The 26786-nt window shown below is 35.9% G+C and overlaps 1 protein-coding gene across 4 annotated transcripts in view; it reads left to right on the forward strand.

The window, feature by feature from the left end:
* The window catches only part of KIAA1328 (KIAA1328 ortholog), a 399620-nt gene that overhangs the window by 240981 nt on the left and 131853 nt on the right, over nt 1-26786 (forward strand). For all 4 annotated transcript variants that reach the window (XM_053571111.1, XM_053571112.1, XM_053571114.1 and 1 more), the window contains 2 exons: nt 2699-3360; nt 11601-11708. In XM_053571111.1, the coding sequence (XP_053427086.1) occupies nt 2699-3360; nt 11601-11708 (770 nt within the window). The remainder of the gene's footprint in view (nt 1-2698; nt 3361-11600; nt 11709-26786) is intronic.

A 26786-nucleotide genomic window follows, 5' to 3' on the forward strand; every position in this document is an offset into this window, starting at 1 on the left:
TCTCACCCCAGCAGCCCCTCCCCCCCAACCACCACCCCCCCACACAGGAGAACTCTTCAAAGCTGTAAAATGCAACTTCTAAAAGGCGGTTTACTGTATAGGTCTAATGAATGTAAAAGAGAAAAAAATTACATTTCCTTAAGACTTGGTGTAATAGTGTTCTATCCTTTATCATGGGATCGGAAACATCAGTGTTTCTTTGTATCTCTGTTAGTTGACACTTTGTACCTGTCAGTCCATCATTTTCAGTTATTAAAAGGTAAATTGATGGGATTTTTTTCCCTTTTCTACTTGGGATCCCAATATTCATTTATTCTGTCTCCAGACTAGAAAATTTTTTCAACTTTTTATAAATTAGTTTTTATTTAAAACAAAGTTGTAGTAGTCTGAATAATGGCCTCTGAAATATGTCCATGTCCTAATTTCTGGAACTTGTGAATATTACCTTATATGGCACAAGGGACTTTTTTAAGTAAGAGATTTTGTAGATGTGATTAAATTAAGAATCTTAATTTAAGATTAAGGAAAGGGGTATATTATTCTGGATTACCTAAGTGGACTTGATATCATCTAAATTATCCTTACAAGAGGAAGCAGGAGTCAGAGGGGAAAGCAATGTGACGTGGAAGCAGAAGGTGGATGGTGCATTTTGAGGCTGGAGGAAAGGCCCCAAATCAAAGAATGCAGGTGACTTTTAGGAGGTGAAAAAGGCAGGGATTGGATTCTCTCCCAGTAGCCTCCTAGAGGAACCAGCCCTACCAACACCTTGATTTTAGCTCAGTGAAACAGATTTCTAATTTCTGACCTCCAAAACTGTAAGAAAATAAATTTGTGATGTTTTAAGCCCCAGAGTTTGTGGTAATTTGTTACAACAGCAATAGGAAACTAGTACAGAAGTTGTAATCTATTAGTTTCCTGTAAAAGTCATATTTCTCTTATATATAGCCTTGAGCAAATAAGCTTCTCTCAGTCTACAAATAATTATCCATGAATAATGAAAGATTATTTAACTGAGTTTGAACATGAGAGTAAGAAGAATTTTTATTTGGTTTTGCTTGTTTGGTTAGTGTTCAATATGCAGAAGACTTCCTGGATTTGCTTGAATAGAGTCAGAAAATTGCAAGGAAATAAAGAGTTAACATAAATTCGCTTTGAATGAAAGCCTAAAAGAAGAGGAAGATGAGAGTGGAAGATGTCAAAGACATTTCACTTTAGTTGTGCACAGGTTCAGTCTCTTCTTTATCTTTCAGCAAAGACTGAGTCCATGTTTCTAGAATAGACAGAATAAGCCTTGGAAACAGCCCTCTCCAATTTGCTCCTTTTAGCTTTTGTCTGGCTGCCCAAAAGAAGTAACAGCTGCTCAAGATAATGTATCTTTGAGTAACCCATCTTCCTAGTTAAATAATTGAACTTGGTTTGCCCAAGATCTAAATTGAAGGGATTGGTTTATGTTCTAAGGTGCTACCCCTGGAAGAATCAAAGCATTGGCTGAATTCATTTTTGGAAATGCGTTCCCCATCAGTCCAGTTTAAAATTCTTCTATCTTGATTTCTTTCATTATTAATTTGCTCATCACAAATGTCTACCTTCATGAGTAAGTTGCTCATCAGTAACATGCTCAATATTTGCACTGAACTAGGATACTTACGTTTGGACAAACACCTGGAATTTGGATACATCGTATTTCTGAAATACATGTGAAAAAAAGCTGATTATTTGTTGTACTAATTCAGTGATGTCCAGAGCTGAATTAAGTATAACAATTCAGTCTTCCAAGGCCAAGGTCAACAGTAAGGCAGCTAGAGACATTCTTTGATATAGACCAGTGGTTTTCAAAGTATAGGCCTAGATCAGTTGGAAACTCTGGGGGCGCTGCCAAAGTTTTGTGTTTTAAAAAACCATCCAGGTGATTCTGATACACATTAAAGTTTGAGAATCATTGATACAGACTAAGTTTTGCTCTCCCTGATAGAACAGCCGTGAGAGTAAAATGATAGAAAAGCTCACTCTATTGGCCTGTCAGAGGCAATTTGCAGCTGATTTCTTTCTGCCTAAGTTCTATCAGATGATAATCACTTGAACAGCTTAATTGAAAATCACTTGTGTTTGTAGCTGAAATTAAATGTTTTGTATTTAAATAACCAATTTTGATTAGAATCATATTTTGTTGAAAGTCGTTGGTTTTATCCGTGTTCTGTAAAGATATTTATAAAAACTCATCAAAGTTCTAGCAGTAAGTAACATCCTATTCAATACAAGGTAAAATGTTTTACATCAAATCTCATGCTGTGTAATAGCCAATCAAAGGGTATTTAAGGTGGCTGAATGGATTTCTTGGCTCAGTATTCAAAAGTAAACATTTTAAGACATTAACATTTAATGCTTTTGCCTCTTTTGAAAGTTGATTTTATGTAATCCTTATTATTTGCAACTCCTGAAATCACCAAAGGTCTTGCTTAAGCAGCATGTACCCACACATTTTTTTTGTCCTTATAGAGATTTACTGAAATGTAGATTGTTTGAAAATGGATGTAGTTTTGGGGCACACATCTATTTATCTGTGTGAATATTCTCATTTCGTATTTAAGAACACAGCTTTGTTTTGGTAAACATGTATCATTGCTTTCTAAAAATCCAAAAGAAAAAAAATTGTTTTATTGTGTTCTTATTTGCCAAGTGCTTTTGTGGTTCTTTTTAGGTATCCAATAGGAAAAGCACTCTCCGGTCTTCCTCTACAGAACTGGATGGTTCCTACTTGAGTGTTGCCAGACCACAAACCTACTATCAAACCAAGCAGAGACCTAAGTCTGCAAATCAGGATTCAGCTTCAAAATCCTTTCTGGAGTATAGAAACAATTCTTTGAAACCAGTAACTCTTCATCATTCCAAAGAGGATGTAGATAGGGTACCATCATTAACCAGAACAGGTAATTATGAATCTCTTGGGAGAAAACCAACTGATGCAGAAAAAGCTCTACCAGAAGAACTGAAGATGAAGGAATGTCCACACCTTACACGTACTCCATCTATTCAGTGCTGTGGTCACAGACTCTCTGAAAATGATCATGGTCATGAGAGCCATCCCACAAACATAGCCCCTCAACATCTTAAGACACGTGCAGAATCCTGCAGTTATTGTGGGCTTTCTTGGTCAGCTCTGATGCATGGTGGGAGGTCACTGGATCCCAGTGAAATTGATGTCAAAAAGCAGCTCTCGGAAGAAAGAAGGCAGCAACTGATGCTTCAGAAAATGGAACTGGAAATTGAAAAGGAGCGCCTTCAGCATCTGCTGGCCCAGCAGGAGACAAAGCTTCTCCTAAAGCAACAGCAACTTCATCAATCTCGACTGGATTACAATTGGTGAGTCCTACCTGCTCTTTCAGCATTGTCTGCAGTTTGAAGAAAATGATATAAAAGGACTATGTTATGATGCAGAGGTGTAGAAAAAAACGGTTCTTCAAGATCTAAGCTTGCTCGAAATTCATACCAACTATGATTACTAAGTAAATTCCCTGTCTTCTGTGGAAGAGTTGAAAGATTACCTTGTCTTTCAAAATGTTAGCTTAGAATATCTGCCTCTGAGCAATCCAGTGTAATTTTTTTCGTGTTCTAAAGAAATTTTTAAATGATATTACTATTATACAAAGTTGTTTGCTTTTTGATCTTATCATAGAGATATTAGGCTTTAAGTAAAAGCTTGATATTTCAGGGTTTGGAATCAAATTGTGAAGAGGTGTGATTAGCTGTCATCATTCCATATTTATGTCTACTTACCATAACATAAAATATAACAAATGACTAGAGCCTTCTAAATTTATTCCTATTTGGGTCATGAAGCAGAACTTATTTAAACCATTAACTGCCATGTGAGTTGTAGTCAGCTTTCACTGGTTTTGAGCCCAGGGCCCTGTGAAGCATGTATGGAGCAGAACCGGAGAGACTTGCACAATGACTGCCACACTAGAAAAAAAGTTTTTTCCTCTTGGGGCCACAGTGTTTCATTAGGTCAAGAAATGTGTGAGTTGCATATGCTTCACGAGGTGCTGGGCTCAAAACTAGCATGAATTAAGTACAACTCACGTGGCAATTAATGTATTCAATCTAACAAAACACCATGACTCCAAGGAAAAAAAATTTCTTTGTATTGTGGCAGTCAATGTGTTAATAACCAATTCTTACACATTTATCCAAGTTTAGGCTATTATTCCCTTGATAATTCCACAATTGCACAATGTTTCAAAACCTAAATTGCTATTTTATTATTGTAAGTGCTGGGTTTCTCCACATCCCTGCTCGCATTTGGTATTATCTCTAATTTTTATGTTACCTCTTCTACTATGTGGATGGTGGTATTTCCTTGTGGCCTTAATTTACATTTCCCTAATAGCTAGTGATGTTGAACATTTTTTTATGTGCTTGTTTTCACTCCTCTTTGGTAAATTATCTCTTCAGTGTCTTTTATCCTTATTCTAATCAGATGATCTGGATGTTTTTACTAGTTTGAGTGTTCTTCATTTCTTGTAGATGTCATGTCAGATACATGGATTGCAAATATTTTCTCTCAGTCTGTAGCTAGTCTTTTCAATCGCTTTAGCAAGATATTTGACAGAACAAAAAGTTTTTAATTTGGGGAAGCACGTGTGGCTCAGTGGCTAGGGCACCGGCCCCATATACTGAGGGTGGCAGGTTTGAACCCTGCCCCGGCCAAACTGCAACAAAAAATAGCCAGGCATTGTGATGGGTGTCTGCAGTCCCAGCTACTTGGGAGGCTGAGGCAAGAGAATCACTTAAGCCCCAGAGTTGGAGGTTGCTGTAAGCTGTGATGCCATGGCACTCTACCGAGGGCAACAAAGTAAAACTCTGTCTCAAAAAAAAAAAAAAAAAAAGGTTTTAATTTTAACGAAGTCCAACTTATGGATTATTTTCTATTACAGATTATACAGAATTTTAACATGAATAAGTATTGCGATTTATCAAATACCTTTTATGATTGTGTTGTTTTTTTTTATTTAGCCTGCTAATATGATGAATTACATTTATTTTTGAATGTCGAATCAGCCTTGAATCCATAGAATAATCCCTACTTGGTCATAGTGTACAACATATTTTATATATTACTGAGTTCATTTACTAATATTTTATTAAGGACATTTGAATCAAAATGAGTAAGGGATGTTGTTCTGTTGTTTTCATGTTTATATTCTCTTTGTCTTGTTTTGGTATCTAGGTAACACTGACCTCATAAAATGGGTTGGGAAATGTTCTCTCCAGTTCTGCTTTGTGGAAGAGATTGTGTAGAATTGCTTTTAATTCTTCTTTAAATATTTGGTAGACTTCTCCACTGTTTGATGAAAATATTTCAAATCGTATATAAAACCAGCACATTGTGTCCCATGATTGCATTAATGTACACAGCTATGATTTAATAAAAAATAATAAAATATCACATCGTACCCTCCCCCCCAAAACGTTTTAAAATTGGAAGTTCAATTTCCTTAAACTTAGAGCTATTCAAGTTATCTATTTGATATTGAGTGAGTTGTGGGTACTTTGTGCTTTTTGAGATGTTGATCCATCTTATCTAAGTTATCAACTTTATGTGTGTAGGCTTGTTTTTAGTATTCTACCATCACCTTTTTGGTGTCTGACAGGTTTGTATGAGTAGTTACAAGCAATCCCTGGATTGTGGATGACCTGACATGCAGCATTCCCTACTTATAAACCAGCTGCCAAGGCTTCCCATAAGGATAATTTATAATTAAGTAATTGAATTAATAATTCAGAAACTAGTTTCTTCCACACACGTGAACAAACCCACATGGTATAAGGCAGGGTGTATTGGCGCAGCATTTTTACACTAGCCGCTAGTCTCATTGTTTATAGGGGCTCTTGGGCATAGCATCACTGTCTCTTAACTTTTTTATTTGATTTTGTGAATCTGTGCTTACCTTTATGACCATACTTCCAGAGCAGAAGTCCATTACAAGTCCCAGTGAGCCTGTAGCAAAGAGAAAGGCTACTGATTATAGTGGAAAAGAAAGCAGAAATAATTAAGGTTAGGAAAAGACCAAATGCTGTCTTTCAATGGGAAAGCATTAGGCTTCAGTCTCAGCTATCAGGACAATTACAAAAGGATAAAGTGAGAATACCAGAACATGTGACAGGCAGTGCTCCAATTAAGGTATCAATTATGACTGAGCAGCATAATGAATTAATTATTGAAATGGAAATGTTATTATTGACTTGTTTAGAAGATCAAAATAAGCATAACCTTCTTATTAGCCTAGGAATTAAAAGAAAGAACACAATAATTTGTGACTTATTATTACAGTACAGGGATATTATTATTATTTCTATAGTATTCTATTATTATTGCCACATATGAGTCATTACAGTATTATTATTACCATATATGCACTATTCATTAAGGATCCAAGTTACATACAAATCCAACCTAAAGATATTCTCAGGAACTTATCTTGTCTATAACCCAGGGACCACCTCTATATCCTTTGTTCTATTCCTGATATTGGTAATCTGTGTCTTTCTATTTTGCTTTATTTATCTTTCTACAGGTTTGGTGAATTTAATTATCTTTTTAAATAACCAGCTTCTTGTTTCATTGATTTTCTTTATTGTTTTTTCTGTTTCCAGTTTTACTGGTTTTTATTCTTTTCTTCCTTCTTCTTGGTTTGTATTTATCTTGCTTTTCTTTTTTATAATTTGTTAAGGTAGGAGCTTAAATTATTGATTTGAGACATTTTCTCTTCTCTACTAGAAACAGTAAGTGCTATAAATTCCCCTGTCAGCACTGATTCACCTGCATCCCACAAATTTTAGTATGTTGTATTTTCATGTTGATTCAATTTAACATATTTTTAAATTTCCTTTGACCCATGAGTTACATAGAAATGTGATGTTTAGTTTATAAGTTTTTTGATATTTGCCTGTTTTCTTTCTGTTATTCATTTCTAGTTTGTTACCACTGTGGTCACATAACATACTCTGTATGATTTCATTTCTTTCAGATTTTTTGAAGTTTGTTTTAGGACTCAGACTATGTTCTGTCTTGATATATCTTCTGTGAGTACTTGAAAAGAACATGTATTCTACTTGTGTTGGGTGGAATGTTCCATAAATGGCAATGATGTCCTGTTGTTGGATGATGATGTTGAGTTCTTCTGTATCCTTGCTCATTTTCTACCTAGTTCTATCAATTATTGAGAGTTTTTGACATCTCCAACTATAACAGAAGATACATGTATTTTTTTATTTTGTTTCTATTCGTTTTTTTTTTTTTTACATATTTATCCCTCTATTTGGTACATACACATTTAAAATTGCTATGTCTTTTGTGGATTGGACATTTTATCATTTTATGGAGTGTCCTTCTCTGTCCCTAATAATTTTTTTTCCTCTTAAGTCTTTATCTGTTATTAACATAACTATTCTTGCTTCCATTTGATTAATGTTCGCAAAGTATATATATCTTTCTTCCTTTTACTTTCAGCCTACATATGTTGTCATAGAATTGACATAGAATTGAGTTTCTTAGACCCAGCATTTAGTTGAGTTATGGTGTTTTGCTTTTTCTCTTTTGAGACAGGGTCTCATTCTGTTACCAGGCTTGAGTACAGTGGCACGGTCATAGCTCACTACAGCCTCAAAATCCTGGGCTCAAGTAATTGTCCTATCTCAGCCTCCCAAGTAGCTAGAACTGTAGGCATACACCACCACACCTGGCTAATTTTTTTTTATTTTGTGGAGACACGGTCTCTCTGTATTGCCCAGGCCTGGTCTCAAATTCCTGGCCTTAAGTGATCATCCCACCTCAACCTCAACATCCCAGAGTTATGTGGGGTTTTTCTCTTTTTTATTAAGTAGATTTAGAGAGTACAAGTTCTTTTGGTTTTGGTTTTGTTTGTTTTTTAATGTGGATGAATTGCATAGTGGAGAAGTCTAGGCTTTTAATGTTTTTTAATCCACTCTGTCAGTTTCTGTCTTTTATATGTTCAGACATTTACTTTTAATTTGTATGTTAGGGTTTAAGTCTGACATTTTATTTTTTGTTTTTTCCTTCCATTTTTCCTTTCAGTGTTTTCTTTATCTTACCTTCCTATGAGTTACTTAAACATTTTTTTAGAATTTCATTTTAATTTATCTATAGAGTTGATCCTGCGTATCCCTGGGTTCTGCATCCACAGAATAAACCAACTACGGATTGAAAATATTTGGGGAAAAAGAAACAATAAAAGTGCAATAATTTCTTTTGAAAACCTGAAATACAGTATAGGAACTATTTACATAGCATTTATATGTAGTGGGTATTGTAAGTATTATTAGTAACCTGATTTAAATTATAAGAAATGATGTACTTAGGTTATTTGCAAATGCTATACTATTAGCCTGAGTATCTGTGGATTTTTGACATAGAGGCAGTAGGCCTAGAACGAATCCCCTGATGATGTCAAAGGACCATATAGATTTGATTTTTGGTTGCTCTTGTTATTACACACACATAACATATCACAGTGTCTTGGTGTCTTTAATTGGTGGAGAAATTACATGTCCCTTTAAAAGTTTCTTTACAAAGCCAAGGTGGGTTGTTGCAGTTCAGCCGGGGCTAGGTTTGAACCCACCACCCTTGGTATATGGGGCCGGTGCCCTACTCACTGAGCCACAGGCGCCACCCTACTTTAATAATCTTTTAAAGCAAGTCCTTGTAAGTCTCAGGCACAGTTCTGCCATTTTATTCATCCATGTATAGTTCTTGTCTTAAAATTCTCCCTAATCAAGATGGTAAAATGCCTAGATAAGAAGACTGAAGACATTTTTAATTGAACAGCTTTCATCTCTCCTTCTCCTGCTTACTTCCACTGAGATTTATCAGAGTTAGCTGATACAGCCTAAAACTAGAAGCCCAGATCTGTCCATTTAACTAATCAGTATCAGAATTCTTATTTGTAGGCTGAAAGTTACCCTATTCTTTGGCCTGCTTTTTGGATTTAAGTAATTTTATCACTTACGAAGATTATATCAAATCCAACCTCTGCACATTAGTATCATGTATCAAGACTATCTCAGATGCATCCGCCTAAGACATTGCTTTTATTTTTCCACCTTTGAATTTCAAAAACCCCTGATAATTTTTTATTAGATTATGTTTATTTAAGCTACTATTCAAAGTGTTTTATAATCTGGACTCACCTCTCTACTCATTTGCCCCACTTTTCCTAAGATATAATTTTTTTCTAAAGGCAAGTTTGTTTCCTTGAAATCTTTTCAATATGTCATTGATATTTTTTCCTCAAGTTAGGAAAAATTTTTTCATTTTTCTCTGCTCTACTTTTCCATTTGTCTATACTCTGTCTGTTCATTACAACGTAGTTAAAATCTCACTGCATAAAATTTTTAGGTCTTGTTTCTTTTTCACCTAACACTATTTTACATTATAGTATAAGTACTAAATTAGCACCTGAGTGTTTAACGTCTATATTTCAGTTTCATTCTCTTAGTGTCAGAAAACATTTCCTAAGCCCCCTACTCTGTACAAAACGAGCATATGGGGGAAGTACCAAAATGAACAAGATTTAATCTTGTTTCTCTGTGTATGATACATAATCTTACTCTCTAATTTATGTATAATTTTAACTTTTATATATCTGTAGTGAACTTGAGTTTAAATGGCCCAAGGAATCTCACCTCAGTTAAACAATGATTCAATATCTACTATACAGGAGGAATTGTTTATAGTGCTCAGAATGCTCAAGAGAAATATTGGGAAGGCAACCTGTAATTGAATGCCAAATGAGTTAGCTCAGAATTGTTAATAGTAGTTCAGACTTTGAGGATGAGCCTGTCATTTTGAAATAGATTTGACATGACATTGACATTTACTTAAATTGTTATTAACAGTTCATTCTACTATCTTGCTGTTACATAATAGTTAATAAGAACTTTCAAAAAGATATTACCTTTGTGAAAACTTTTAAGATTGATTGGAGAAAATTTATCCAGACTACTATTTATGACAGTACCAGGAATCACCTTAAAATGCTTTCTGGACCAAAGTAGTATATATGTAATGAATAAAAAATCAAGGCTAATTAAAAATAGCTGCTTTTGTCTCCCACTCTTACAATATGCCTTAATACATATAATCTATACTTAACTATGATTTTAAACATACTGCATACACCACTAAAAACTGTGTCTCCTTGAGAGAGTTCTGTGCCTTTGCTATCACTTCACATATCTGTAAATACATAGAGTAAAAGTAACCATTTCATTGAACTCTTGTGAGGGTCAACACAATAGTATATGTAAAATGCACTCTTTATGGTAGTTGCTATCATTCACATCATCATTTCTACTAATTTAATGCTGCAGAGGCTACTCTGACTGCTATCATTGTTAATACTGTTTTTATAATTACCTTATTTTAGAATTTTGTATCTGCATTTACCTACCTACCTATGTGTCACTACCAGTTATTAGTCTTAAACTGTAAGTTCCTGGAGGTAATTAATCTACATACTTCTCTTTATACATCACTATGCATAGGTGAAATTATAAGAATGTCTTTTGACCACAATGAGAATAACAATCCTATGTTAACAATGTTTTTATTGCTTCATGGTTTGATTTCATAGTTGAAGAATATACTTTTTTCAGATAACCAGAGAACATTTCTAAAAAACTGAGATAATACATAGTGTTACATATTTAGTACCAGTGATTAATACCCAAATTCCTGGTAGCAGACCTTTGTGCTGCCTTCTTAATTGACCTAACCTCCTCAGCAATGCGAGTGTGGGTTTAAGTTAACGTCAATCAAGAAAATGTCTTCCAATTATTTTGGAAAGACTTATCTGTAACCCAGAGGAAAATATGTTGATTTTCCCCCTCGTTAGCTCTTTAATGTGTCAGTATGTGTAGTGGATGACTCCTTTGTACATGTTGGGTAAGGTATGTATACTTAGAGTTCCTGGAATTCCCATTTAAACATTTGTGATCAAAATATACTTGATGTAGAAGGAAGGTTTAACTTTCTAGAGAAGAGACTTAAAGTGCTCCTACTAAAGTGTCTATTATTTTGAGTTTTTACATGGTATTCTAACCAACTTAATCTTCTTTACCTCCCCTCCAAATAGATAAAATTTAATTTTTTTTTTAAATAGAGTCTCATTTTGTCACCCCCAGTAGAGTATCCTGTCATCACAGCTCACAGCAACCTCAAACTCTTGGGTTCAAGCAATTCTCTTGTCTCACTCAGCCTCCCAGGTAGCTGGGACTACAGGTGCCCACCACAATGCCTGGCTATTTTTAGAGATGGGGTCTTGCTCTAGCTCAGGCTGACCTGGAACTTGTGAGCTCAGGCAATCTGCCTACCTCAGCCTCCCAAAGTGAAAATTTAAATTTCTATGAAACAAATTTGTATTTATTTGTATACTTAGGAATTACCTATTTAGTTTTGATAGTTGAGTTTTAATTTGAAAAACTTTGTATGGATCTACCTAAAAGAACATGTTTTTCTAAGGATTACCATTCCGTTTATTAGGCTCCACAGGATTAGAAATTCTTTTCATTTATTTTTACAGGTTAAGAACTCAAGCTGTGTTTAAATCAAGAGAACTGGCTACTGACAAAGAGCTTACAAACGTCCAAGAATTCAATCTGGATATGAATGGGAATGACTCTGTACCAAGGTAAACCTGAAAAGTGGGGAGGCAAGAACATTAGGGACAAATTTAACATAGATCTGGTGTAAAACTTTTACCTCTATATTGCTTTATACAGTTTTCTGGCCAAATGAATAAATACATTCTCATTATAAATTTTTGGAAAATACAGAAAAGTATAAAAAAGAAAGTAAAAATCACTGGTTCTTTTCTACAGGGAGCATTTACCTCTGCTCTGTCCATGGAGTAGACTGTTTAACTTTCTATAGTTTCCAAATAAATCTCACTTATACTTTAAAAGAAAAATCATCAATAATCCTCATAATCCTAAATCTCAGATACAATCTTTTGAACGTTTTTCTTCTACTTTCCTTTGTAAGATATTATAGTCTATATTGATAATAGAGATTATGCTTTTATCAGATTTTATTTGTTACATTTTTCTCTGGATTGTATTTTCTGATCTTATTAAATACTTCATAAAAGCACACTACTTAATTTATTCCAAAAATATTTATTGTGTGGCAGTGATGCCCCAATATTTCTCTATTAGCTGTTATTAGATAATGTAGGGTTTTTCTTTTATAAATTGTCTTGAAGAACATTACTCTCAATAAATTTTATTTTTAAATTTTAAATTTATTGTTAAGACCCTACAGTAATTTTTTTCCCCAACCATTACAGTTTATATTTGTGGAATTTCCATTTGGGTCTTTGTTATAATTTCTATTTCTCTGAATAGACTTCCTATTTTATTCTTCATGAACATACTGTTCTTTATATTCTTGAATATAATTTTAATAACTATTTTAAGTGTTTTTCTACTAATTCTTATAGTTGGGTCATCTTTGGGTTCCTCTCCATTGATTAAGTTTCTTTCTTTTTTTTTTAAATTGGTTAAATCATAGCTGTGTACATAAATCAAGGAGTACAGTGTGCTAGTTTCATATACAATCTGAAATATTCTCATCAAACTGTTCAACGTAGCCTTCATGGCATTCTCTTAGTTATTAGTAGGTTTCACCTGTACCCATTCTAAGATGCACCATAGGTGTGGCCCCACCCATTACCCTCCTGCCACCCTAACCTTCCCCCTCCTTTCCCCTGACTTGGCCCTTTCCCAATATTCTTGTGCTATAGTTGGGTTATAGCCTTCATAAGAAAGCTATAAATTAGCTTCATAGTAGGGCTGAGTACATTGGATACTTTTTCTTCCATTCCTGAGATACTTTGCTAAGAAGAATATGTTCCAGCTCCATCCATGTAAACATGAAGGAGGTAAAGTCTCCCATCTTTCTTTAAGGCTGCATAATATTCCATGGTATACATGTACCACAATTTGCTAGTCCATACATGGGTTGATGGGCACTTGGGCTTCTTCCATGACTTAGCAATTATGAATTGGGCTACAGTAAACATTCTGGTACAGATGTCTTTGTTATATTGTGATTTTTGGTCTTCTGGATATATACCTAGTAAAGGAATTATAGGATGGAATGGCAGGTCTATTTTTAGATCTCTAAGTATTATCCAAACATCCTTCCAAAAGGAACGTGTTAGTGTGCATTCCCACCAGCAGAGTAAAGTGTGCCCTTTTCTCCATATCCATGCCAACATCTCTGGTTTTGGGATTTTGTTATGTGCGCTACTCTTACTGGGGTTAGGTGTTATCTCAAAGTAGTTTTGATTTGCATTTCTCTGATGATTAAGAATGATGACCTTTTTTTCATGTGTTTGTAGATTGTGTGTCTGTCTTCTTTAGAGAAGTTTCTCTTCAAGTTCCTTGCCCACCCTGAGATGGGATCACTTGTTCTTCTCTTGCTAATACATTTGAGTTCTCTGTGGATTCTAGTTATTAGACTTTATCGGAGGTATAACCTGCAAATATTTTCTCCCATTCTGAGGGCTATCTGCTTGCTTTACTTACTATGTTCTTGGCTGTGCAGAAGCTTTTTAGTTTTTTCAGGTCCCAGTAATGTATTTTTGATACTGCTTCAATTGCCTGGGGAGTCATCCTCATAAAATATTCACCCAGGCCAATTCCTTCAAGAGTTTTCCCTGCACTTTCTTCAAGTATTTTTATAGTTTCATGTCTTAAGTTTAAATCTTTAATCCAGTGAGAGTCTATCTTAGTTAATGGTGAAAGGTGTGGGTCCTGTTTCAGTCTTTTACAGGTTGCCAGCCAGTTCACCCAGCGCCATTTGTTAAATAGGGAATCTTTTCCCCACTGAATGTTTTTAATAGACTTGTCAAAGATCACATAACGGTAAGTAGCTGGATTCATCTCTTGGTTCTCTATTCTGTTCCAGACATCTACTTCTCTGTTTTTGTGCCAATACCATGCTGTTTTGATCACTATCAATTTATAGTACAGTCTCAGGACTGATAGCGTGATTCCTCCTGCTGTGTTTTTGTTTCTGAGTAATGTTCTGGCTATTCGAGTTTTTTCTGATTCCATATAAAATGAAGTATCATTTTGTCAAGATCTTTAAAATATGACAATGGAGCTTTAAGAGGAATTGCATTAAAATTATGTATTGCTTTGGGTAGTATAAACATTTTAACAATGTTGATTCTTCCCAGCCATGAGCATGGTATGTTTTTCCATTTGTTAGCATCTTCAGCTATTTCTTTTCTTAGAGTTTCATAGTTCTCTTATAGCAATCTTTCACGTCCTTTGTTAGATAAACTCCCAAATATTTCATCTTCTTTGGCACTACTGTGAAAGGAATAGAGTCCTTGATGTTTTTTCAGCTTGGCAATTATTGGTATATAAATGCTACAGATTTATATAGGGTGTTGATTTTGTAGCCTGAGACATTGCTGTATTCCTTGATCACTTATAAAAGTTTTGTAATAGAATCTCTAGTGTTTTCCAGATATACGATCATGTCATCTGCGAAAAGTGAAAGTTTGATCTCTTCTGACCCGATGCGGATACCCTTGATTGCCTTTTCTTCCCTAATTGCAATGGCTAAAACTTCCATTACAATGTTAAAGAGCAATGGAGACAATGGGCAACCTGGCCTGGTTCCTGATCTGAGTGGAAATGATTTCAATTTAACTCCATTCAATATGATATTGGCTGTGGGTTTGCTGTAGATGGCCTCTATTAGTTTAAGAAATGTCCCTTCTATACCAATTTTCTTAAGTGTTCTGATCATGAAGGGATGCTGGATATTATCAAAAGCTTTTTCTGCATCAATTAAGAGAATCATATGGTCCTTAGTTTTTAGTTTGTTTATGTGCTGAATTACATTTATAGATTTACGTATATTGAACCAGCCTTGAGACCATGGGATAAATCCCACGTGGTCGTGGTGTATAATTTTTTTGATGTGTTGTTGGATTCTGTTTGTTAGGATCTTATTGAGTATTTTTGCATCAATAAGCATTAGTGATATTGGTCTATAATTTTCTTTTCTTATTGGGTCTTTCCCTGGTTTGGGCATCAAGGTGATGTTTGCTTCGTAGAATGTGCTGGGTAGTATTCCTTCTTTTTCTATATTTTGGAAGAGGTTTAGTAATATAGGTACTAGTTCTTCTTTAAAGGTTTGGGAGAATTTTGATATAAAGCCATCTGGTCCTGGGCTTTTTTTTTTTTTTTTAGGGAGATTTTGTATAGTTGATGCTATTTCAGAACTTGATATAGGCCTGTTCAACATTTCCACTTCGTTCTGGCTAAGTCTTGGTAGGTGGCGTACTTGCAAGTATTGGTTGATTTCTTTCAGATTTTAATAATTCTGAGAGTAAATTTTCTTGTAATATTTGTTAAGGATTTTTTGAATTTCTGAGGGGTCTGTTGTTATTTCATTGTTACCATTTCTGATTGATGAAATTAGAGATTTTACTCTTTTTTTCCTGGTTAGGTTGGCCAAAGGTTTATCTATTTTATTGATCTTCTCAAAAAACCAACTTTTGGATTTATTGATCTGTTGTATGATTCTTTTGTTTTCAATTTCATTTAATTCTGCTCTGATTTTGGTTATTTCTTTTCTTCTGCCAGGTTTGGGGTTGGAATGTTCTTCCTTCTCCAGTTGCTTGAGATGTCCCATTAAGTTACTAACTTCCTCTCTTTCCGTTTTCTTGAGGAAAGCTTTCAATGCTATAAATTTCCCTCTTAGAACTGCAGTAGCAGTATCCCAGAGGTTCTGATAATTCGTGTCTTCATTGTTCTTTTGTTCCAAAAGTTTGGTGATTTCCTTCTTAATCTCATCTCTAACCCATCTATCCTTCAGCATAAGGTTATTTAGCTTCCATATTTTTGTATGGGTATGCAGATTCCTGTTGTTATTGAGTTCAACTTTTATTCCATGATGATCTGACAATATGCAAGGAATAATTTCTGTTTTTTTAAATTTGCTGAGGTTAGATTTGTGGCGTAGGATGTGGTCGATTTTGGAATATGTTCTGTGGGCTGAGGAAAAGAATGTGTATTCAGTTTTGAGGGGATGAAATGTTCTGTAGATGTCTGTTAAGTCCACATGTTAAATGGTTAAGTTTAAGTCTAAAATTTCTTTGCTTAGCTTCTTTTTGGAGGATCTATCCAGCACTGCTAAACAGGTGTTAAAATCTTCAACTACTATGGAACTGGAGGAAATCAAGTTGCTCATGTCTGTTAGATTTTCTCTTATAAATTGAGGTGCGTTCTGGTTGGGTGCATAAACATTAATAATTGAAATCTCATTGTTTTGAGTATTACCTTTAACAAATATGAAGTGTCCGTCCTTATTCTTCCTTATTTTGGTTGGTTTAAACCCTATTGCATCTGCGAATAGGATTGCAATGCCTACTGTTTTCTGCTTTCCATTTGCCTGGAGTATAGATGACCATCTCTTCACCTTGATTCTATATTTGTCTTTTAATGTAAGATGAGATTCTTGTATGCAGCAGATATCTGGCTTGAGTTTTTGTATCCAGTCAGCCAACCTGTGCCTCTTTAGAGGACAGTTTACACCTTTCATGTTAATTGAGAATATTGATAAGCCTTTCGAGAGTCCGGTGGACATTTTTAATCCTTTTGCAACTGTGGAAGTTGGAATTTGATCAAAATTTTCTGGGTGGGTTTACTTTTGTGGTGGAGGATTATGCTGGTCTTTATTGAGGATAGGTCTGAGAATATCCTGGAGAGCTGGTTTAGTTGTTGCAAATTTCTTCATCATGTCAATGTCATTAAAGTTTTTAATTTCTCCATCATAAATGAAACTCAGTTTAGCTGGGTACAGGATCCTGGGTTGAAAGTTATTTTGTTTTAGGAGATTAAAAGTTGATGACCATCCTCTTCTAGCTTGAAAGGTTTCAGCAGAGAGATCTGCAGTTATTCCAATATTCTTGCCCTTATAGTTGATGGTTTTCTTTCGTCTGGCTGCTTTCAGAATTTTCTCCTTCATATTTACTTTACTGAAATTGATTATGATGTGTCTGGGGGATGTCTTATTTGGGTTGAGTCGTGCTGGAGTTCTGAAACTGTCTGCTGTCTGAATTTCAGAATCTCTTGGCATGTCTGGAAAGTTCTCTTTCATAATCTCATGGAGAAGAGACTCTGTGCCTTGTGAAGCCACTTCATTGCTTTTGGGGATCCCTATAAGACGAATATTGGTTTTCTTAAAATTATCCCAGAGCTCTCTGACAGAGTGATCTGTTTTTTTGCTCTCCATTTCTCTTCCTCTCGGAGAGTTTGTGAGCATTTGAAAGCTTTGTCTTCAATGTCAGAAATCCTTTCTTCTGTTTGCTCCATTCTGTTACTGAGGGATTCTACTGTGCTTCTCATATCTTTGAGAACTTCTTGTCTCAATGTGTCAAAATCTTTGGTTGTTTGGTCTTTGAATTCTTAGAATTCTTGAGACATGTTTTGGGTTACTGCTTGTAATTCTAATTCGATCTTATTTGCTATCCAGATTCTGAATTCTATTTCTGACATCTCAGCTATTTGTACATGGGATCTTGTGCTGTATCTGTCCCATTGTTCCTTGGGGGAGGTGATCTATTCTGATTATTCATATTGCCAGAGTTTTTCCATTGAATTCGCCTCATGACTGTTTTTCACAGTTGCTTCTGGCCATCCTCACAGTTTGGGTTGTGTCTCTTCAAGATTAGACCCTGTGGGATCACTCTATTGTTGCTGGGTCTTTGTAGGGAGTGACCCTGTGTAGCCTTTCTGGGGCTCCCCCAGCCAGGGAGTTTTGGTTGTGGGAGCAGCTCCAGATTGTGACACATCCAGATCCAGCAACAGGGAGGGTGGTGGTGCACACGGTTCTGGAAGTGCCTGGCACCCAGTGACTTTGGCACAGAAGGCCCAAGGCTCCAGCAGTCTCTGGCCAGAAGAAGGGCTCTGCACACAGGTAGGGAGGGCTCCGGAGAGCACGATGCTACCACAGTTCCTGGCCAGACCAGCCGGCTGGTGTGGAGGCAGGGAGGGTACAGGAGGGAGGACGCAGGGTTGCTGGCTCCCGGAGTTCCTGGTCAGGGCGTGCGGAGGCCCAGCAGGCGCAGGTCTTACCAGGGTCAGGTGTGTGCAGATCACGGGTCATGGGTCACAGCGCAGCTCCTCTGGAGGTCCGGTCAGGTGTCAGTCGCAGGTTGGGGTGCAGCTCTTACCAAGGTCCGGCGGGCACCAATGGCAGGTCGCAGCACAGCTCTTACCAAGGTCTGGTGGGGCCTATCGTGGGTTGTGGTGCAGTGCTTACTGGGGTCCTGGCTGGTGCCGATTGTGGGTTGCGGTGCAGCTCTTACAGAGGTCCAGCGGGCCTGATTAAGTTTCTATTATTGCTCATGTTTTCTTGTTTCTTTGTATGTCTGGTAATTTAGGATTATATCATAGTCATTGTGAATGACCTTAGAACCCAGTTACACTTCTCTGAGCAGTGTTGACTTTTTCGTATTAGCAGGCAGTTAACTTTAATGAATTCAAACTTCAAGCTCTATCTCCCTGGAATAAGTGGCAGTGAAAACAGCTGCTGAGTTATTTTAATATTAATTGAGTTGTTTCAGTCTATTTGCCTGGAGCCTGGAGTGGTCCTGGAGCCTTGATCTGTGGGATCAGCCTGGGACTGGGGTCTAATGGGGTAGGCCTTGGTCCTGGTTTCAGTGGTTCACTTGGTCCTAGGGCTGGCCTGGTGCTGAGGCAGGCATGGAGCCCAGGTTTCTGGAGGCCAACCTAGAGCCTAGAATCATAGATGCTCGCCTGGTGCCCAGAGCCACGAAGCTTAGCCTCAAGTACAAGGCCATGAGGTTAGGCCTGGAGTTTTGGTCTGTGGATGCTGGTTATGTGATTGGTCTGGAAGCTGGGTCCATAATAACTAGCCTGAGAATTAGGGACAAAAGGGGCAGTCTCAAACCTAGGTCCTGGATCTTGGGTCTTTTGGAGCCTGCCCAGCATTGGGTTCTACTTGGACAGACCTGGACCTAGGCTCTGCTGAAGGATGGGGCCATTGAGACCAGCCTGACACTGAGCAGGCCTGGTGCCTTAGGCGGGGGATGCCAACCTGAGCTGGGCCTAAACTCTAGGGCTATGTAGACTGACTCAGCTCAGAGCTCGTCTAGAACCTGGGATAGGCCTCAAGCCTAGAATGGCAGGATCTCACCTGGAACTGGGGCAGGACTGGATGCTCGGTTTTAAATGTTTCCTTTTTACCTGTTCCTTCCAATATTTATGTCTACATTTCTGAATAACAGACTTATGTACTCATTAAGTATTAACTTTTAGCTATGAAAGATGATGATTTCTATTACTATTTTCTCTGTCCTTCTTGTTCTTTTTTGTTTCCCTTACCTCAATTTACCTTTCTTCCTTTCTTCTTCCCTCTCCTCCCTCTTCCCTTCCCTCTATCTCTCTAATAACTTATACACCAACTTGCTATTTCCTTCTTTCTGTCTTCCTCAATATAAAGATTATAAATATAATATAAAGATTATGCACAGCTGACCCATGAACTTTACTATTATTAAACTTGATTTTTGTAAAAGAAATTATTTTCTCTATACTTTAAAAATGTCTTATTTGGCACAGAACAACAAATACTACATGATCTCACTTAAAACATGGTATCTAAAAAGGCCAAAATCAAAAGTGGAGAGTAGAATGGTGGATGCCAGGAGTTGGGGTCTGGAGTCGGGAAAATAGGGACATGTTGCTCAAGAATATAATATGCCAGTTAGCGTAAGTAAGTTTTGGATATATATTATGCATCAACAATAATGTATTGTATACTCGGAAGTTTCTAAAAGAATAGATAATAAATCTTCACACCACACATAAAAAATAATTCTGTGAGGTGATGGATATGTTAAGTAGCTTGATTTAATCATTTCACAATAAATAATGCAGTATATCAAAACATCATGTTGTATATCATTTAAATTTTTTAATAAAATAAAAATACCTTGCTTAATTTTCTATGTACTCACTTATGTATGTATTTTTCCATTTAGATATTCGTAACCTTTCCCACTATGTGTTAGCTATTATTCGAGACTTTGGAGGATATAGCAGTGCACAAAACAGACAAAAATTTAGATCTTATACACCTTACATTCTACTGTTCAGAAAGTATAATTCCTCTGAATATATTCAGACACATCAATACATCAATTATTCTACCATGATAGCTCTTCATTTTTTCAAAAATTTTTTTGCTTTTTTTCCCCTTTCTCTTTTCTTTCTTTTTTATTTTTTTTTAAGATGGTTCTCCTGTAGCCCTCTGTCGAACCTTGCTCTAGTATAACTTGCTTATTTTCTAAGCTTGTTGTCTAGTAATTTCATCCTGATATATTCTTATTCATCATCCTGAAAAATTTATTTACTTCCTTACCGTGCTATAGTCCCCTTTTTCTAGATCACATGTTATTCTCTTTTTGGTTTATACTCCTTCATCTTACTGAAATATGTCCTTCAATAGCTTACTGACAAGGACTGCAAGAGGTAATGATTTTTTAAGTCAGACCTCTAAAAAATGTCTTTAGTCTATCTTCATATTTAATTTATAGATTAGCTGTATAGAATTCTGGGTGGGTAATTATTTTCCTGAGGAGGGATTAAAGGTTGTGTTCTATCATCTTCTAGTTTCTAGTGTTGTCTTTAAGAAATGTGAAGTAATTTGATTCTTGATTTTTTTCTATGTGACCTATTCCTCATGAAAACTGTTAGGAACTTTTCTTTCTCTATATTCTTCTAAAAATCAATACTGATACACATTAATTTTTCCATTCATTAAGCTGAGTAATCAATGGATCTTTCAGTTGAGAAACTTTCTTCAATTTAGAGAAAAATTTTTGTTAAGCTTACCTATCTCATTTTTTGTGTTGTCTTTTTCCAGAATTCACCTTACTTGGATATTGAATCTCTTGAAATCATCTTTCATTTTCTTCTTTTTCTCTGCTTTCATAACTGTCTGTTTTTTCTAGTTTCTAAAGGATTTCTTGAACTTTTATCTTTCAATGATTTTGTTTAATTTTGTTAGTGCTACAATTTTTAATTTTCCAGAACACTTTATTCTCTGAAAGGCCATTTTTTTTTATAAGAACCCATTCTTGTTATATATATGCAATATTTTTTCCAATCTCTAAGGATATTTATAATAGTGTTTGAAGTATCTTCTGCTCCTGCATTGTGTCTATTTTTATTTATTTATTTATTTTTAGAGACAGAGTCTCACTTTGTTGCCCTTGGTGCTGTGGCATCACAGCTCACAGCAACTTCCCTCTCTTGGGTGTAGGCCTCAGCCTCCCAATTATCTGGGACTACAGGCACCCACCACAATGCCTGGCTATATTGTGTCTATTTTTACCAAGTTCAAATTTATTTTTTTCCACGCATGTTTCATGATCCACTCACATTTATAAGAAAAACAGTAAAAAAAATCTAGTGAAAGTATATAAGAGCGGGGCTTGTCAATTATGGTCAAGTAGGAATCTTAGGGACCCTGACCTGTTACTATTCATAGGTCATTTCTCTTGGGTTTGTCATTTTTACTAGGGATAAATCTTCTGCCAGAGTGGGAAGAAGGGAGGGGAGCATCACATAAGCTTGGTTGCCAAGGTGGGGAGCCCATTGGAGTAAGAGAAAAGTGACCCATCAGACATTATGTAGGATTCACTTAATTCTCCTTAGAACTATATGGGATTTCAGTTCTCAACTGTACTTCAGGCTACCATGTCTGTGGTCATTCTTTTTCAGCCTTTTCTGGGGGATAAGCCTTCAAGTCTTCTTCACAAGGTAGGGACACACAGAGGAGGACTTCCTTTTGACTGCTAGGCAGATTTTCAATCACCTGTGCTTTTAGTTCCACCTGTTTTCCTACCTGCTTCCTCCAGTCCCTGAGCCTTTCAGGAGTTTGCTGGCATGTTTCACCTTACAACCTCCTTCAACCTAATAGATATTTCAATTTTGATTTTCTACTTTGTTATTTGAGTTTCAACTCATACATCTGCTTTCTAGGCTTCTAGCATTTTGTGACTTCTCTAGCCTTTTCACCTTTCTGTAACCAATAGGTTTATATATATATATATATATATATATATATATATATATATATATATATTTTTTTTTTTTTTTAAGACTTATTTTTGAACAGTTTTAGAAGGGGATAGAGATGTGTTTTCAATCAACTATATAATTATCTCTCCAAAGTTGACTTGTATAGTTAAACAATATTTGGCAATTTAGTCAGTGGAAAGTTAGAATCTGTTGTAATTTGTAGTTAATTAGAATGAACATTTTTCTATGTGTGTTAGGTAGGAGCATTATAATATTTCTTCTTTAGTTGATATGTTTAAATTTTGTGTTATATTTTTTATCTTAATATATTTTTTTCTTATTCTTAATGCTATTCATGTTTTATCTATATCTTTACTGATCTATCTTTTATGGTAGACAAAAATATAAAATGCTAATAGGCCAAAAGAGAAAATAAAAGGTACCCATGATATCATCATCTAGAAGTTATATTTGTATATAACTTCTTACTTATTTATGAGTATGTATTGTGTGTTTATATTACACATCTTGTTTCATAACCCATATTAAAAAATTTTAAATTACACTTTAAAATTTTTTTAAAGCAAACGTTTCTCTTATAAAAGATAAAACATCCAAGGACATCAAGAAAATATCAAACATCTCTCATTCCCTGTTTTATTTTCTAGCCTGACTGTCTTGGTTGACTTAGTGTTAGCATTCCAATGTGTCTAAACCTTTCTTTGTGCTTACAAATATAAACAATGTCTGTGTATGTTTGAGCTCAAACTAAGACATTTTTGTTCACTTAACAATGCTAAATGGTTATTTATCAAGTTTTTAGGTATAGAAATAGAGTGAGCAGAATGATGTTCCCCAAGAAGTATCCATGCTCTTAATTCCCTAGGGGAGCGTGTGTGTGTGTGTGTGTGTGTGTGTGTGTGTGTGTGTGTGTGTGTTTCAGCTGTATTTGTTTCAGGTAGAGAAGATAGGTCCCTATCTCTTGCCTGTGAAAATTCTTTCCTATCTTATAGAACTTATCTCAAGTATTACCTCTTCCAGAAATATTTTGTTTATGCCTTTATATACTATATAGATGATAAATTTGTATATTTGTTGTCTTCTACTATTAGGGCACTTCACGGTAGTGGCTTTTCTGCATCTTCTGTAGTACTTAGCAAGGTGTTTTTCTTTTGTTCCTTAACAACAGATGTTCAATAAAAATAAAGGTGTTCAGTACACATTTTTGTTGAATTGCTTATTATATGAAAGTATAAAAATGGTCAAATTTTTACAAGTATACCAAATTCACAACTATTAATTTATAAGGGCCATCTTTACATAGCCAATAAACAAACATCACACAAACTTAATTAAAAAAAAAGAATTAGAGGACCTATAAACAACTTGTGACTTTTTAAGTCATTACCATCTTTTCTGTGACAATTATCTTCCAATGGCTTGGTTCAGCTGTGCCCTACTATTTGCTCTTATTTGTCATTAAGGCCTCATTTATCATTTATTTTCATTCTATAGCATTTATTCAGGAAGTAAGCAGCAATGTAAGCTCCCTTGCCTGTGATTCTTCCCACAGATAATAGAAAATAAATTGCAATTAGATTTTGGTAATTGCATATAATTAACTCCAAATGAGCTGTTAATTATAAAAAATATGTTTTTACTTTCTTATTATCTCATTTATTTTAGTTCTAAATTCTTAATGCTTCACTTGAGTAAGTTTAATATTTTAAATACACAGAGTGTTTTTAATACTAAGGTAATTTAAATTTGCAAATAAACAAAATTTAACTTAAAATTAAATTGTATCTAGGGACTTCTACTGTTAAAGTCAAAGAAACTGTAAGGTAGAAAGAAGGTCATTCTCATAACAATTTTTGATTATGTTTTCTAAAATTTTTGTTGAAATAATTCTATAAAGGCTGCTCAAGGCTGTACAGTATTCTCCCTTAACCTATCTCTACTTCTTCATTGGATTAGTGGAGACATCATTTCCATAGTCAGTTGAATAAAGGAGACTTTAAATTCCTTATTTCTTTCAACCTCACTTTAGATTAAAATATTAAAGAGTAATGAGTGAAAATTCTTGGTTTTCCAATGACAGTCAGACTTTGAAAGCTGATCCCAAAATTTCTTCAAACTTTTATAATGTATAATACCATTTTGAAAATTCTGTGGTCATATCAGGCATATTAGGAAATATTTTTTGAAAGCAGTACATAGCCTTAACTTATTTTTGTCACAATTATTAAATTTAGAGCATGCTTGTTCAGATGCCATAAACCTTAAAGCATGTCCATCTCTTTGACTAAGCCCTAGTTTTCTAAATCTCAGTCTCTCTCAGTAAAGTATAAAAGGAGATTGTCTACTAAGAAAGGTGGCAGTAAAGAAAGCATCTGGGAGGAGAACAGAGGGATAATTAAAATAACTTCAAGGGAAAGTGTACTATAGCATCAAAAGATGAATTAAGAAGTATTACATCTATAATATAGATATTTCCTCAGATCAATAAGATAAACTACCTTAAATAGGCAACTCTTGAAAGCTGCAAAAAAGATAAAATACCATAAAATGGGTGAGTAGAGTTATCCAGGCTTGCCTGTCCTTAGCAAAGAACCAAAACAACAAATAGATAGGCACATATCAAATAGAGTTTCTAGGACAGAACATTGGAATTCAGCAGAGAAATGACAGGCAACCTCTGGGGAATGGAAGGAAAGAAAAGCAAGGCAGCCAGCCTGGCCAGGATCAACTGGGAGCCACCCGGCCCACTCCCTTTGGCGCCCAAAACCACTGACCACTGCCTGCATATACTGTTCAAGGTCTTGGAGATTGGTATGCCCTACCTACTGCTACTGGCACACACATGTGCCATCCAGGATATAAGGATGGGCCCACACCACCTGCAACTGCATACATGTCCCAGAATTCCAAGGACCAGCTCCTCCTCCCAACCTGCTGCCACCACTGCGGGTATCTACCTAAATCCACCTGGGAACCTGAAGACTGGCCTGCCCAGCCTGTTACCAGCACCACTGGCACTTGTGCGTACCACTCAGGGGCCTGCAGATCGGCCACCATCACTTCTGCCACCACCAACACTGCACATGCTGCCTAGAGTCCCTAAGACCCGCCTGCCAGCACAGCTCACTGCTGTCATCGCTGGCACCTAAGGCTGAAATGAGCTGCCTGGGCACTCACCACCAGCCTACTTGGATCTATTATCACCAGCGCTTGTGTACATTGCCACGGGTCTGATCGTGGCACATCCAAGCTGCCATATCATCACTAACTTAAGCCTTGCCTAAGGCTTATGTTTACACTAACAACCGCAACCTAAGTCACTGAGGAACTAACAGACACCATGGACACTGACTATAGCCAAATAAATCATATGGAGACTATGTTACTGCACTCACCCAGATTCTAAACCAAAGCACCCTACCCAGTCTACACTATAGTTACATCTATAATAAAAAGGTTTGTTGTTTTGATTTTTTTAGTTTAGTCTTGTTTTCAGAGACACGGTCTTGCTCTGTCACCCAGTCTGGAGTGCAGTGGCATGATCATAGCTCCCTGCAGCCTCAAACACCTAGGCCCAAGGGATACTCCTGCCTCAGCCTCCAAGTAGAAGTAGCTGGGATTACAGGCACATGCTGCTATGTCTGGCTGATTTTTTTCATTTTTTAAAAGACAGGGTCTTGCCATGTTTCCCGGAATGTTCTCAAATTCCTGGCCTCAAATTTCCCTCTTTCCTCTCCCTCTGCAGTCTCCCAAGTAGCTGGGAATACAGGCATGAGCCACCATGCTCTCTAGAAAAAGTATTTTCTTATGAAAGCAAATTTGTAAAATTGGAAGAAACAAGTGTTACACCATATGCACAGATATCAATGTAAAGACACAAGAAACATGAAAAAGCAAGGAAATATGACATCTCCAAATGAACAAATAATTCTTCAGTAAGAGAGCCCACTGAAGTGAAATCTATTAAATACTTGAAACAATTTGACAATAATGATATTAAAGAAACTCACTGAAATACAAAAGAATACAGATAAACAATACAAAGAAGTCAGGGAAACAATACATGATCTAAATAAGAAATTCACTAAAAAATAGGTATCATTAAAAAGAACTAAACAGAATTCCTGAAACTGAAGAATTTGATGATCAAAATAGTGAACATATTCAAAAGCTTTAACAATAGACTAGATTAAACAGAAGAAAGAATTTTTTAACTTAAAAGGGCAGATATATTTTTTTTTTTATTAAATCATAACTGTATACAATGATATGATTATGGGGCATCATACACTCACTTCATAAACCATTTGACACATTTTTATCACAGTGGTTAACATAGCCTTTCCGGCATTATCTCAGTTACTGTGCCAAAACATTTACATTCTACATTTACCAAGTTTCGCAAATACCCCTGTAATATGCACCACAGGTGTGATCCCACCGATTCCCCTCCCTCTACCCACCCCCCCCTTTCCCACTTCCCCCTATTGTTAAGTTGTAGCTGGGTTATAGCTTTCATGTGAGAGTCCCAAATTAGTTTCATAGTAGGGCTGTGTACATTGGGTATTTTTTCTTCCATTCTTGGGATACTTTACTAAGAAGAATGTGTT

This window comes from Nycticebus coucang, chromosome 19, assembly GCF_027406575.1.
Source record: "Nycticebus coucang isolate mNycCou1 chromosome 19, mNycCou1.pri, whole genome shotgun sequence".
NCBI classification, from domain to species: domain Eukaryota; kingdom Metazoa; phylum Chordata; class Mammalia; order Primates; family Lorisidae; genus Nycticebus; species Nycticebus coucang.